Below are 12073 nucleotides of genomic sequence, written 5' to 3'. Positions count from 1 at the left end.
AGTGAGTGTAGGTCAAGGTGTTTCAGATTTCTGCGAGGATGTGCAAGTTTGTGGAGTAGGGCTTGAGCACCTGGAGAGGAGAGGGTAGAGAATGTGAGTAGGTTGTGGTCAGAAAGAGGGAGAGGTGAGCTAGAGAGGTTAGATAGGGAACAGAGGCGGGTGAAGATGAGGTCCAGTGTGTGGCCATCTTTGTGAGTGGCGGCAGAAGTCCATTGAGCAAGGCAGAAGGAAGAAGTGAGGGATAGAAGCTTGGAGACAGATGAGTGGGAAGTGTGAATGGGGATGTTGAAGTCACCCATGATGATAGTGGGAATGTCAGCGGAAAGGAAATGAAGCAGCCAGGTGGTGAAGTGGTCAAAGAAGGTGGTGGTTAGTCCGGGGGGGAGGGGGGGTGGCGGTAAACGACGGCCAGTTGGAGGTTGGAGGGAGAGTAGATGGGCACACAATGCACTTCAAAAGAGGGGAGAGTATTGGAGGGTGGCAGTGGGATATGGGTGAAGGAGCAGTTGCCTGACAGGAGAAGACCTACTCCTCCACCATGCTTGCCATTGGAGCGAGGGGTGTGAAAAAGGTGGAATCCACCATACGAAAGTGCAGCTGGGGAGGCCCTGTCAGAGGGGGTGAGCCAGGTTTCGGTGATGCCAAGGAAGGAGAGTTTGTTAGTAATGAAAAGAACATGGATGTAGGAAAGTTTGTTGCACACGGAGCGAGCGTTCCATAGAGCTGTCTTTAGTGGGGCTGGGGAGGCGGGGGCTGGGCGGATGGGAATAAGGTTAAAAGGGTTGCGAGAGTTTGTGACAGATCGTGGATTGGAGGTGGAAAGGACTATGGGGATGTGGTGAAGAGGACCAGGATTTGGAGAGATATCGCAGGCATTCAGAAGGAGCAGGGAAAGTGTTAGCAGGTGGGATCAGGAGAGGGCATGAAGTGGCTGTCTGTGTTTGGAAACAGAGGAGTGAATATTGAGGAATAGTTCTGAGGAGGAGGTGAGACGAGTGGGGAGGATGGAGGGAGAAATGAAGAGTTCCTTACTAGGTGTTAGTAGAAAGTGAAGTACTATAGAGGAGAGAGTGAAGACAAACAAGAACATCATTTACTTTGCCTGGGTATCCTGTTTCCATTGGTTCCCTTCAGGTGCAATTCATGATATATAAGGACAAAGAATAAAAATTGCTAAGGACAATATCCCAAAAAGTGACTCCCCCACTCACGCGTAAGAATGCATCAGGACCACCGCCAGACTGCGAATCCCCCTGGACAAGACACCTTGTAGCAGGATCCTCAGCTTCTCCAAGTTAATTGGCTCCCAGACTTCTAGAGTGTCACCAGTGGACCCTGAATACAGGAAAATACCAACATCTATCACAATGGTTCAATGATTGTTGAAGCGACCACCAAACACCCAACAGTTGTTATGTGTGATATCTGCCAGACGTCTGACATCATCTGATCTAACCTATGAAGGTCTTCAGAGAAAGGTGTTTAGGAAGCTGGCAGCCTCCCTGACGCAAAACGACTCTTTCCTCCACCTCAATTACTTCTTCATACAGAACCTCAGGCATCCGGATTTCCTTAGAAGAAAAACATGGTTTAAAAATGCAAAATTATAACAGGAGCCACATCTACCATATGCCAACTATAATACAAGTGTCACATAATGCAGGACAGAAGGACTTTTATTGGTACCAGGGCCAAGATTCGATTGTTACCTCTGCAACCCCTACGGCTATAGGCCTGAATATGGTGCATGGTGAATATGGAGACTCACCAGGTCAAAGATTTTAGGCCGGGCTTGGTTTCCAATATGTAGCAAATCTCTGAAGCCTTTTGTAATCAGCAGCGCGATCCTCTCTCCTTTCCTTTCCAGAAGAGCATTGGTCGCCACTGTTGTCCCCATCCGTATCCATTCTATCTGCTGTGTGTCCAGAGGTTGGTCCCGGGGGTACATACACCTAGTCTCCTGGAGATGAAGAAAAAACAAAACCAGAAATTAAATTATGCAATATAGATCAATGCTCCATCTCCGTGAAAACCATTGTCTTGGACTCTTACATCTTCTAGGATCCGCCTGATTCCTTCGGTGGGAGCATCCTTGTAATTTGCTGGATCCTCAGATAATAATTTCATGACACGAACCTTTCCTCCAGGGCATCGTGCAAAGACGTCAGTGAAGGTGCCACCACGGTCTATGGCAAACTGGAACTTCTGACGTTCGCCCATTATATATTGGGCAGCTCACAACCCTAGATAAAAAACAATAATAGTTTTCTCAATTAATATAACTTAGAAATGTTGTTGCAAGCCTAGATATTGCAAGCCCGCTTCTTGCTGTCCATATTCTGATTCCAGTATTGCCTGAAGAAGGACTCTGTTGGAAACATTGCCATGTCATGAAATTCTGATGATGTCAATAAAATTTCTAGTGCGGAAAGTGGATAATCTCCAATGCGGTTCCTTTTCTTTGGGCTTGGCTATAACATACTTGTTATGGTGTCCCTCTTCTGTTCTTTTGACTCCATGATGGAATGTCCATCTAATATGTCCATGGCTATTGGCCACATGTCCTTAGAAGATAGATAATATATTGGGCTGTGGCTGCTCTTCACACGATATTGTGAGTTTTGCTATACACTACAATGCACATGTGTTAAAGAATATGGGCTTCAAAAACTCTTTGCAAACTTTTCCTATTAATTTCTATGGGAATCCACTTTGAGGTTCATAAGAGGTAGTTTTTTTAAGTGTTTTCTTTTTCCTGAAGAGGTTTTAAAAAAAAAAAAAAAACACCATGTGGAAAGAGAAAAAAAAAGGATTCCCGTTCAGTGAATTATTACAGAATCTGATCCAAAATTAATCATGATCAAATCAAAAGTTGCCATATGAGTCCAATGAGTGGAGTCACTCAATGATAGGACCGTCCACTGGACTCCTAACCTCTGAAAGAAATGGATTAATCTTTTCCCCTAAAACGATATATCCCTCTGCTCTATAAAATGATGTCTGTAGATTGGACATGTTCACTGAGACAACAGAATGGAAAGGTCCATCAGTAGATTGGGGACGAGGGAAAGGCGATGCGACAAGGCAAAGTCTGAACCGGAGCTTGAAACAGCTGACAGCAGAAATCTTTGGCCCATTCCTCAGAGATAATCATTAATCCACTTATTTCAGTTCTTGGGATTTGAAAAGAAAAAAAAAAGTTTCATGGTTCAATGAAGACAGTGACTTTTAAAGTCCAAATGAAAAAAAAACTGTCTGGGAACATCTACAGCCCTGAGAAGATCATCCCTGGAGAGGACACCGAAACGTGTGATTATTTAGAGGTTTTCCAAGATCACAATATTAGCAATATCAGATTAGTGGGGTCCGACTGTCTGGACCGGTGTCGATCAACCCTATGTCATCAAAAGCTTTTATGCCAGAAAACTGATGCAAAAAAAACTGCTTTGGAAAGTTGTAAACTTTGCCAAATTTATTAAGTGACGTGCACAAGGCCAGTCTTCATGAATCATTCGCCATTAGTTTTTCCCAAACAGAAACTGCTGCATTAAATAATCTTATTTTTTATATTTTTAGGAGAGTTTTAAAGTGGTCTTGAAGAGTTTTTTTATTTATTTTTTTGCAGCCTTTTGATTTCACACCACTTAGTTTGGAGAATCTTCAGAATCTGCATCAAAGAAGTAACATGATATGCATTTTATGTTTTTTTTACACTAGGCGTTTTCCAAAAGCTCTTCCTGTTTCTGCTCCAAAAACTCAACAAAAACACATGGGCCCTGATTCATTAAAGCTTTTACGCCATAATTTTGGTGTAAAAAGCTTTGAAAAGTCGCAAAATTTTAGAGCAACATCAAGTTGTGTTAAAATTTTGCAACTTTTTCGTCATTTTCATACCATTTTTGCTGGGCCAGACCAGCGGTATGGCGACTTTCGCTCATCAAATTCATGACAAGCGGCGTTCCTTACGCTGCAAGAGTATGTAGGAAGATTTGTGCGCACGTCACTTGTCAAATGCACCAGATTCATGAAGAGGTGTGCACCTCTTAAACTATGTGCGCACGTTCAGGATTTGAAGCAGAAATTTTCACAGCGTTTCTGCATCTCCTTGGCAGGAAAAACGCTGCTGAAAAACCGGGCGATTTTGACGCTTTTTTGTAGATCAATGAATGTTCTTTGGAGCTAAATAAAGTTATTTGGTGGGACATTGCTTTTTGGATTACCCTCAAAACTGGGGTGAGTATATTAGTTAATTTAAATGATTAAATAATGTGTGTGTTGTATTTCAAATAAAGTGTTTACTCTGTGTCTGTGTGTTTATTTAACGCTTTACTTTACTTTAATTAGGTTTGGTGATGAAAGGGTCTGATTGACACCTTGTCATCACCAAACAAAAGAGCTAGTTGTCATCTTATCCCATTCACCCAATCTCATTAGCATTTCCATTCATGTAATTTCTGGGGCAGCTGTGAGCTAGGAAGGTGCCATTAGGCAAACATGTACGCCAGCCATTAATAGCAGCTCACAGCTGTTTCGTTAGCCGCTACGTTCCCACGAACAGCAACAATGAGCGCTTTGAATGCAGCTTATTTTTGCTGCGTCCAAAACGCAGTGTTCTAATGCCGCACTTTTGTTGTCGGTACATGTGAATCCACCGCATATAATGACACTACAATCAGTCGAAATCTGCAGCGGAGACTAGCGTGTCCGCTACCGAAATCGACATGCTGTGGGTGAGTTTGGGTACGTGGCCACAGTCAGTAGACGCTGCAGGTTTGACGCTGCATGTTTATACAGCGTCAAACCCGCATAGTGGATGTGATCTCTAGAAATCCCATGTCCACTATGCGTGCATCAGAGGCAGCGAATCACCCATGGACACTGACATGCCGCACGTCTTTCAGGATCGCAGCAAGTGAAATTCTCTTGCGGAGTCGCTAGTGTCCGCAACAGAAATTTGACCACTAGAATGTATAGAATTTTGCCAAGCGAAAGCTAAAAGTATATTCAACAGCAACGTGCAATCTGAAGAAAGGACGTATACGCCGCTGACTCCCGCAGGTTCAACTCCCGGCTTTATCTAAAAACCCTTCACTAAAACCTGCGTCTCTCCGGAGCCCCCATCAATAGTGAAGAGAGCGGTGGAGCGCAAGATCTACCACCAAATCCATTCACACAGGGATCTCCAGAGCCCCCGTTCTGGGCATTGATTAGGGGGTCACCAAAATAAGAGCCCCAGGGATCGTTAAGATCTTCTGCAACTCCTTTCTTCAAGAGCCAGTAACATGTCCGTCAGGATTTCTTTAGAATTGAACAAGTGACGGAATTATCAATAAAGGAAATCCTCAAAAAACATGACCCGTCGGTGGCTCCGGAGGACCGGAGATGGGGGGACACCGTCCTATACCATGAATAGGGGATAACTTTCAAACTTGTGAATACCCCTTTAAATAATTAACGTTGTTCTCTCTGTCTAAATACCCTGACACAAGACCAGAGGGGATTGTTGCCCCCCAGACCGCAGGGCCCACCGCCCCATTCCCTGGACACCAGTCCCTTCATTCTCCATCACTCACATCATCCGTTTACACCGAGCGATAGAATCTTTTTTGGCAGCAGAAGTTTATGATTTCCAACAACTTATCATCTCCAGTCCAACGAGGCGTCAAGTGCGAGACGCCGGCTGATAACATAAAGCAATGGCCGCCAACCACTGCCGGTCACCCCGACTGTGCATATGCAGAGAGGACACACAGGACAACCGCCTGCAGTCCCATGTAACAACATAGATAACGGAGTACAAAGAAGGCAGTAGAGGTCACCAGCAGTCCTATGTAACACCACAGATAACACAGTGATAACTCTCTGAGTACAGATAATGGAGTAGATGTCACTTGCAGTCCTATGTAACACCACAGATAACACAGTGATATCTCTCTGAGTACAGATAATGTAATAGATGTCACCTGCAGTCCTATGTAACATCACAGATAACACAGTGATAACTCTCTGAGTACAGATAATGTAGTAGATGTCACCTGCAGTCCTATGTAACACCACAGATAACACAGTGATAACTCTCTGAGTACAGATAATGGAGTAGATGTCACCTGCAGTCCTATGTAACACCACAGATAACACAGTGATAACTCTGTGAGTACAGATAATGTAGTAGATGTCACCTGCAGTCCTATGTAACACGCTGGCGTTAATAAGTGACGGGATCCACAAAACCAAATAGTTCTTTATAACAATTCCACTTGTCCCATTTTCCGCTTGATCTGATCTTTCTCAGGTTACGGGATGTATAATTATTATTATTATTATTATGTATAATGTGATGATTGATGAGATCCGCTACGTCAGTGTGAACACACGCCTGTATGGCTGCGCCGCTCACTTCCCACCTACCCGCTTCTCCAGGACAGGACGCCGCTTCTCCAAGATCAGCTGGTAGAATCCCCCCGGCTCCTGGAGGAGGAAGGACGGATCCGCAGTGATAGGAGGGGACCCAGCAGACAAATGCCCCCTATAACCTGGAGATGTAACACTCAGGCTAAATGTCCTGTATATTCCCTTCCTGCAGATTCCTCACCTCCTGGTGTCATGTGTCTGTGTCACTAACCTGCTGCACTGAAGGGGTTAACACTCCTGAATGCAGATTTATCCACACGCCTCCTAATCCTCCAATGAAAAGGCAGGAGTGATGAGCAGCCGGCTGTGATTGGTCAGGGCAGTCATTCAGCTGAAAGGTGCAGCCACATGGTCCGCTGCTGTGCATTGTGCGGGGTCATGTGACCTGAGAGCAGGGTATATACGGGCGTGAGTCTGTGTGTATACAGCAGTGCCGGAGGACAATCTGCATGTAGTCAGCGGCAGGATCAGATCTGCATAAAGTGTAAAAAAAAAACATTATAATAAACTAGATGGTGGTCCGATTCGAACGCATCGGGTATTCTAGAATATGTATGTGGCCGACCGGGCGCAATGAGCAGAACGTTGTTTAAATTTGGCGCCAATCTCGCTGATTGGTCGCGGCTGATCTTCCGATGTTAGCCGCATGGAGGTCTGCGGCGCCGGTCGGGGTAGTTCTGCTGCTAGCGCCGCTCATCTCCCCGCTGCATCGCTGCTGACCTCCGTCCGGCAGATGAGTCGCTAACGGCCGCCATCTTTTTTCTGAAATCCCGCGTCGCTGATTGGCCGCCACCGGACCAATGAGCGACGCGGGATTTCCTGGACAGACAGACGGGATAAGACGATTATATATATAGACTAGATGGTGGCCCGATTCGAACGCATCGGGTATGCAGCCGACGGGGCGCAATTAGCAGAGCGGCGTTTAAATTTGGCGCCCAAATCGCTGATTGGTCGCGTTCGGCAACCGCGACCAATCAGCAAAGCGGTGTTTAAATTTGGCGGCAATATCGGCGATTGGTCGCGGGCGGCGGCCGCGACCAATCTGTGAACCGTGTTAGTGAGGAGTGGAGAACGTGTTTAAATTTGGCACCAAAATCGCTGATTAGTCGCGACCAATCAGCAAAGCGGTGTTTAAATTTGGCGCCAATACTGCTGATTGGTCGCGGCCGCCGACCGCGACCAATCAGCAGAGCGATACAGAGCGAGGTTTAAATTTGGCACCAAAATCGCTGATTGGTAGGGGCCGCCGGCCGCGACCAATCAGCGATTTTGGCGCAAAATTTAAACAACGCTCTGCTGATTGGTCGCGGCCGTCAGATGCGACTAATCAGCGACTTTCGGGCCAAATTTAAACCCCGCTGTGCATCGCTCTGCTGATTGGTCGCGGTTGCCGGCCTCGACCAATCAGCAGAGCGGTGTTTAAATTTGGCGCCAAAATCGCTGATTGGTCGCGGGCGGCGGCCGCGACCAATCAGCAAACCGTGTTAGTGAGGAATGGAGAGCGTGTTTAAATTTGGCACCAAAATCGCTGATTAGTCGACCAATCAGCAAAGAGGTGTTTAAATGTGGCGACATTACTGCTGATTGGTCACGGCCGGCGACCGCGACCAATCAGCAGAGCGATGCAAAGCGGGGTTTAAATTTGGCGCCAAAATCGCTGATTGGTCGCCGGCCGCGACCAATCAGCAGAGCGTTGTTGAAATTTGGCGCCAATACTGCTGATTGGACGCGTCTGGCCTCCGCGACCAATCAGCAGAGCATTGTTTAAATTTGGCGCCAAGCTCGCTGATTGGTCGCGGCTGGCATCCGCGACCAATTAGCACGGCAGTGTTTAAATGTGGCGGCAAGATCGGTGATTGGTCGCGGCCGCTATTTAAATGTGGCGCCCAAATCGGTGATTGGTCGCGGGCAGCGGCCGCGACCAATCAGCAGAGCGGTGTTTAACTTTAGCGCCAAGATCACTGATTGGTCGCGTGCGGAGAGCGCGACCAATCAGCGAATCGTATTGGTGAGGAGCGGGGAGCGGAATCGTATTAGTGAGGACCGGGGAGCGGCGCTGCCTGTGTGGCTACTTCCGCTGCGAGAACCCGGGACATGAGCGACTGCTCGCAGCAGAAGTATCCCGACCTGCAGCGCCGCTCCCCGGTCTTCCCTTCACACCCTGGCCGCTGATCTCCTCACAGTATCCGCATGGTGTTACAAAGGTCCGGACATTTGTGTTAAAAATCGCTGATTGGTCGCTGGCGCTGCCCGCGACCAATCACCGATTTGGGCGCCAAATTTAAATATCGGCCGCGACCAATCACCGATCTTGCCTCCACATTTAAACACCGCTGTGCTGATTGGTCGCCGACCCTGGGCGCGACCAATCACCGATTTTGGCGCCACATTTAAATAGCGTCCGCGACCAATCAGTACAGCGGTGTTTAAATGTGGAGCCAAGATCGGTGATTGGTCGCGGCCGATATTTAAATTTGGCGCCCAAATCGGTGATTGGTCGCGGGTAGCGCCAGCGACCAATCAGCGATTTTTAACACAAATGTCCGGACCTTTGTAACACCATGCGGATACTGTGGGGACATCAGCGGCTAGGGTGTGAAGGGAGGACCGGTTAGCGGCGCTGCAGGTCGGGATACCTCTGCTGCGAGCGCCCGCTCATGTCCCTGGTTCTCGCAGCAGAAGTATCCGCACAGGCAGCGCTGCTCCCCGGTCCTCCCTTCACACCCTAGCCGCTGATGTCCCCACAGTATCCGCATGGTGTTACAAAGGTCCGGACATTTGTGTTAAAAATCGCTGATTGGTCGCTGGCGCTGCCCGCGACCAATCACCAATTTGGGCGCCAAATTTAAATATCAGCCACGACCAATCACCGATCTTGGATCCAGATTTAAACACCGCTGTGCTGATTGGTCGCGGCCGATATTTAAATTTGGCACCCAAATCGGTGATTGGTCGCGGGCAGTGCCCGCGACCAATCAGCGATTTTTAACACAAATGTCCGGATCTTTGTAACACCATGCGGATACTGTGGGGACATCAGCGGCTAGGGTGTGAAGGGAGGACCGGGGAGCGGCGCTGCGGGTCGGGATACTTCTGCTGCGAGCAGTCGCTCATGTCCCGGGTTCTCGCAGCGGAAGTAGCCGCACAGGCAGCGGCGCTCCCCGGTCCTCACTAATACGATTCCGCTCCCCGCTCCTCACCAATACGATTAGCTGATTGGTCGCGCTCTCCGCACGCGACCAATCAGTGATCTTGGCGCTAAAGTTAAACACCGCTCTGCTGATTGGTCGCGGCCGCTACCCGCGACCAATCACCGATTTGGGCGCCACATTTAAATAGCGGCCGCGACCAATCAGTACAGCAGTGTTTAAATGTGGAGCCAAGATCGGTGATTGGTTGCGGCCGATATTTAAATTTGGAGCCCAAATCAGTGATTGGTCGCGGGCACCACCTGCGACCAATCAGCGATTTTTAACACAAATGTCCGGATCTTTGTAACACCATGCGGATACTGTGGGGACATCAGCGGCTAGGGTGTGAAGGGAGGACCGGGGAGCGGCGCTGCGGGTCGGGATACTTCTGCTGCGAGCGTCCGCTCATGTCCCGGGTTCTCGCAGCGGAAGTATCCGCACAGGCAGCGCCGCTGACATCCATGCGGGAAGGGTGTGAAGGGAGGACCGGGGAGCGGCGCTGACATCCAATTGGTCGCGGCCGCTATTTAAATGTGCCGAACAAATCGGTGATTTGTCGCGGTCTTGGCCCGCGACCAATCACTGATCTTGCGGCTAAAGTTAACCACTACTGTGCTGATTGGTCGCGGATGCTGCCCGCGACCAATCACCGATTTGGGCGCCAAATTTAAATATCGTCCGCAACCAATCACCGATCTTGGCTCCAGATTTAAACACCGCTGTGCTGATTGGTCGCGGCCGATATATAAATTTGGCGCCCAAATCGGTGATTGGTCGCGGGCAGCGTCCGCGACCAATCAGCACAGCAGTATTTAACTTTTGCGCTAAGATCAGTGATTGGTCGGGTCCGAAGACCGCTACCAATCATCGAATCGTCTTGGTGAGGACCTGGGAGCGGCGCTGCCTGTGCGGCTACTTCTGCTACGAGAACCCGGGACATGAGCGGGCGCTCCAGCAGAAGTATCCCGACCCGCAACACCGCTCCCCGGTCCTCCCTTCCGCATGGAGGTCAGCGAGCCGGCAGTCCTTCCGCTGTTACTGGCCGGGAGATGAGCGCCTCACGCCGCTCATCTCCCGGCTGCATCTCCGTCCCGCAGATGGGTCCGGCGGTCGGGTTCCTTCTGCTGTTACCAGCCGGGAGATGAGCGCCTCGCGGCGCTCATCTCCCGGCTGCAACGCCGCTGAGCTCCGTCCCGCAGATGAGCCGCTAACGCCGCCATCTTTTTTCTGAAATCTGAGATGTCTGCAAACACCGAGTATATGAGATGTCACCTGCGCCGCGCTGTGCAGACAGTATACAGCCGACTCCTCCCGGCTCCTGATTTCCCTCATCGCCTTCCAAGAGCCGTCACTTTATATTTTTGGCTGATAGTGTTGTATTCTGGTGTGAGATGAGGTTACATAGTTACCATGTATCATCACCTTTCTCAGGTCCACACCATTTTCTGATCTCTGCATTTTTTGGGGAGAAGGCAAAGGGACAAAAAAAAAAAAAACACTTAATTTTTCCCCATTACATTTCCATATACAGGTGAATCTCACTAAATTAGAATATCATCAAAAAGTAAATTTACTTCAGTTCATCAATGCAAAAAGTGACACTCATATATTATATAGAGTCATTACACACAGAGTGATCTATTATATAGAGTCATTACACACAGAGGGATCTATTATATAGAGTCATTACACACAGAGTGATCTATTATATAGAGTCATTACACACAGAGTGATCTATTATATAGAGTCATTACACACAGAGGGATCTATTATATAGAGTCATTACACACAGAGGGATCTATTATATAGAGTCATTACACACAGAGGGATCTATTATATAGAGTCATTACACACAGAGGGATCTATTATATAGAGTCATTACACACAGAGGGATCTATTATATAGAGTCATTACACACAGAGTGATCTATTATATAGTCATTACACACAGAGGGATCTATTATATAGAGTCATTACACACAGAGGGATCTATTATATAGAGTCATTACACGCAGAGGGATCTATTATATAGAGTCATTACACGCAGAGGGATCTATTATATAGAGTCATTACACGCAGAGGGATCTATTCTATATAGTCATTACACACAGAGCGATCTATTATATAGAGTCATTACACACAGAGTGATCTATTATATAGAGTCATTACACACAGAGTGATCTATTATATAGAGTCATTACACACAGAGCGATCTATTATATAGAGTCATTACACACAGAGGGATCTATTATATAGAGTCATTACACACAGAGGGATCTATTATATAGAGTCATTACACACAGAGCGATCTATTATATAGAGTCATTACACATAGAGGGATCTATGATATAGAGTCATTGCACACAGAGGGATCTATTATATAGAGTCATTACACACAGAGGGATCTATTATATAGAGTCATTACACACAGAGGGATCTATTATATAGAGTCATTACACACAGAGGGAT

At 47.6% G+C, this 12073-nt stretch overlaps 1 protein-coding gene across 2 annotated transcripts in view; it reads right to left on the bottom strand.

Annotated features, from left to right (window-relative positions):
* Positions 1–6663, bottom strand: part of LOC141229007 (5-oxoprolinase-like) — a 74274-nt gene extending 67611 nt beyond the window's left edge. Inside the window, exons 1-5 of one of the 2 annotated variants that reach the window (XM_073667381.1) lie at positions 6409–6663; positions 2053–2243; positions 1769–1960; positions 1457–1571; positions 1212–1335 (exon numbers count right to left, since the gene is read on the bottom strand). In XM_073667381.1, the coding sequence (XP_073523482.1) occupies positions 1212–1335; positions 1457–1571; positions 1769–1960; positions 2053–2220 (599 nt within the window). In that variant the 5' untranslated portion in view covers positions 2221–2243; positions 6409–6663. The remainder of the gene's footprint in view (positions 1–1211; positions 1336–1456; positions 1572–1768; positions 1961–2052; positions 2244–6408) is intronic. The other variant, XM_073667380.1, reaches the window with a different exon arrangement.
* Positions 6664–12073: the final 5410 nt, after the last annotated feature.

This window comes from Phyllobates terribilis, unplaced genomic scaffold, assembly GCF_046119375.1.
Source record: "Phyllobates terribilis strain yellow unplaced genomic scaffold, ASM4611937v1 Scaffold_449__1_contigs__length_1482836, whole genome shotgun sequence".
In the NCBI taxonomy this organism is placed as follows: domain Eukaryota; kingdom Metazoa; phylum Chordata; class Amphibia; order Anura; family Dendrobatidae; genus Phyllobates; species Phyllobates terribilis.
This window is presented reverse-complemented; position numbering and strand designations above follow the sequence as displayed.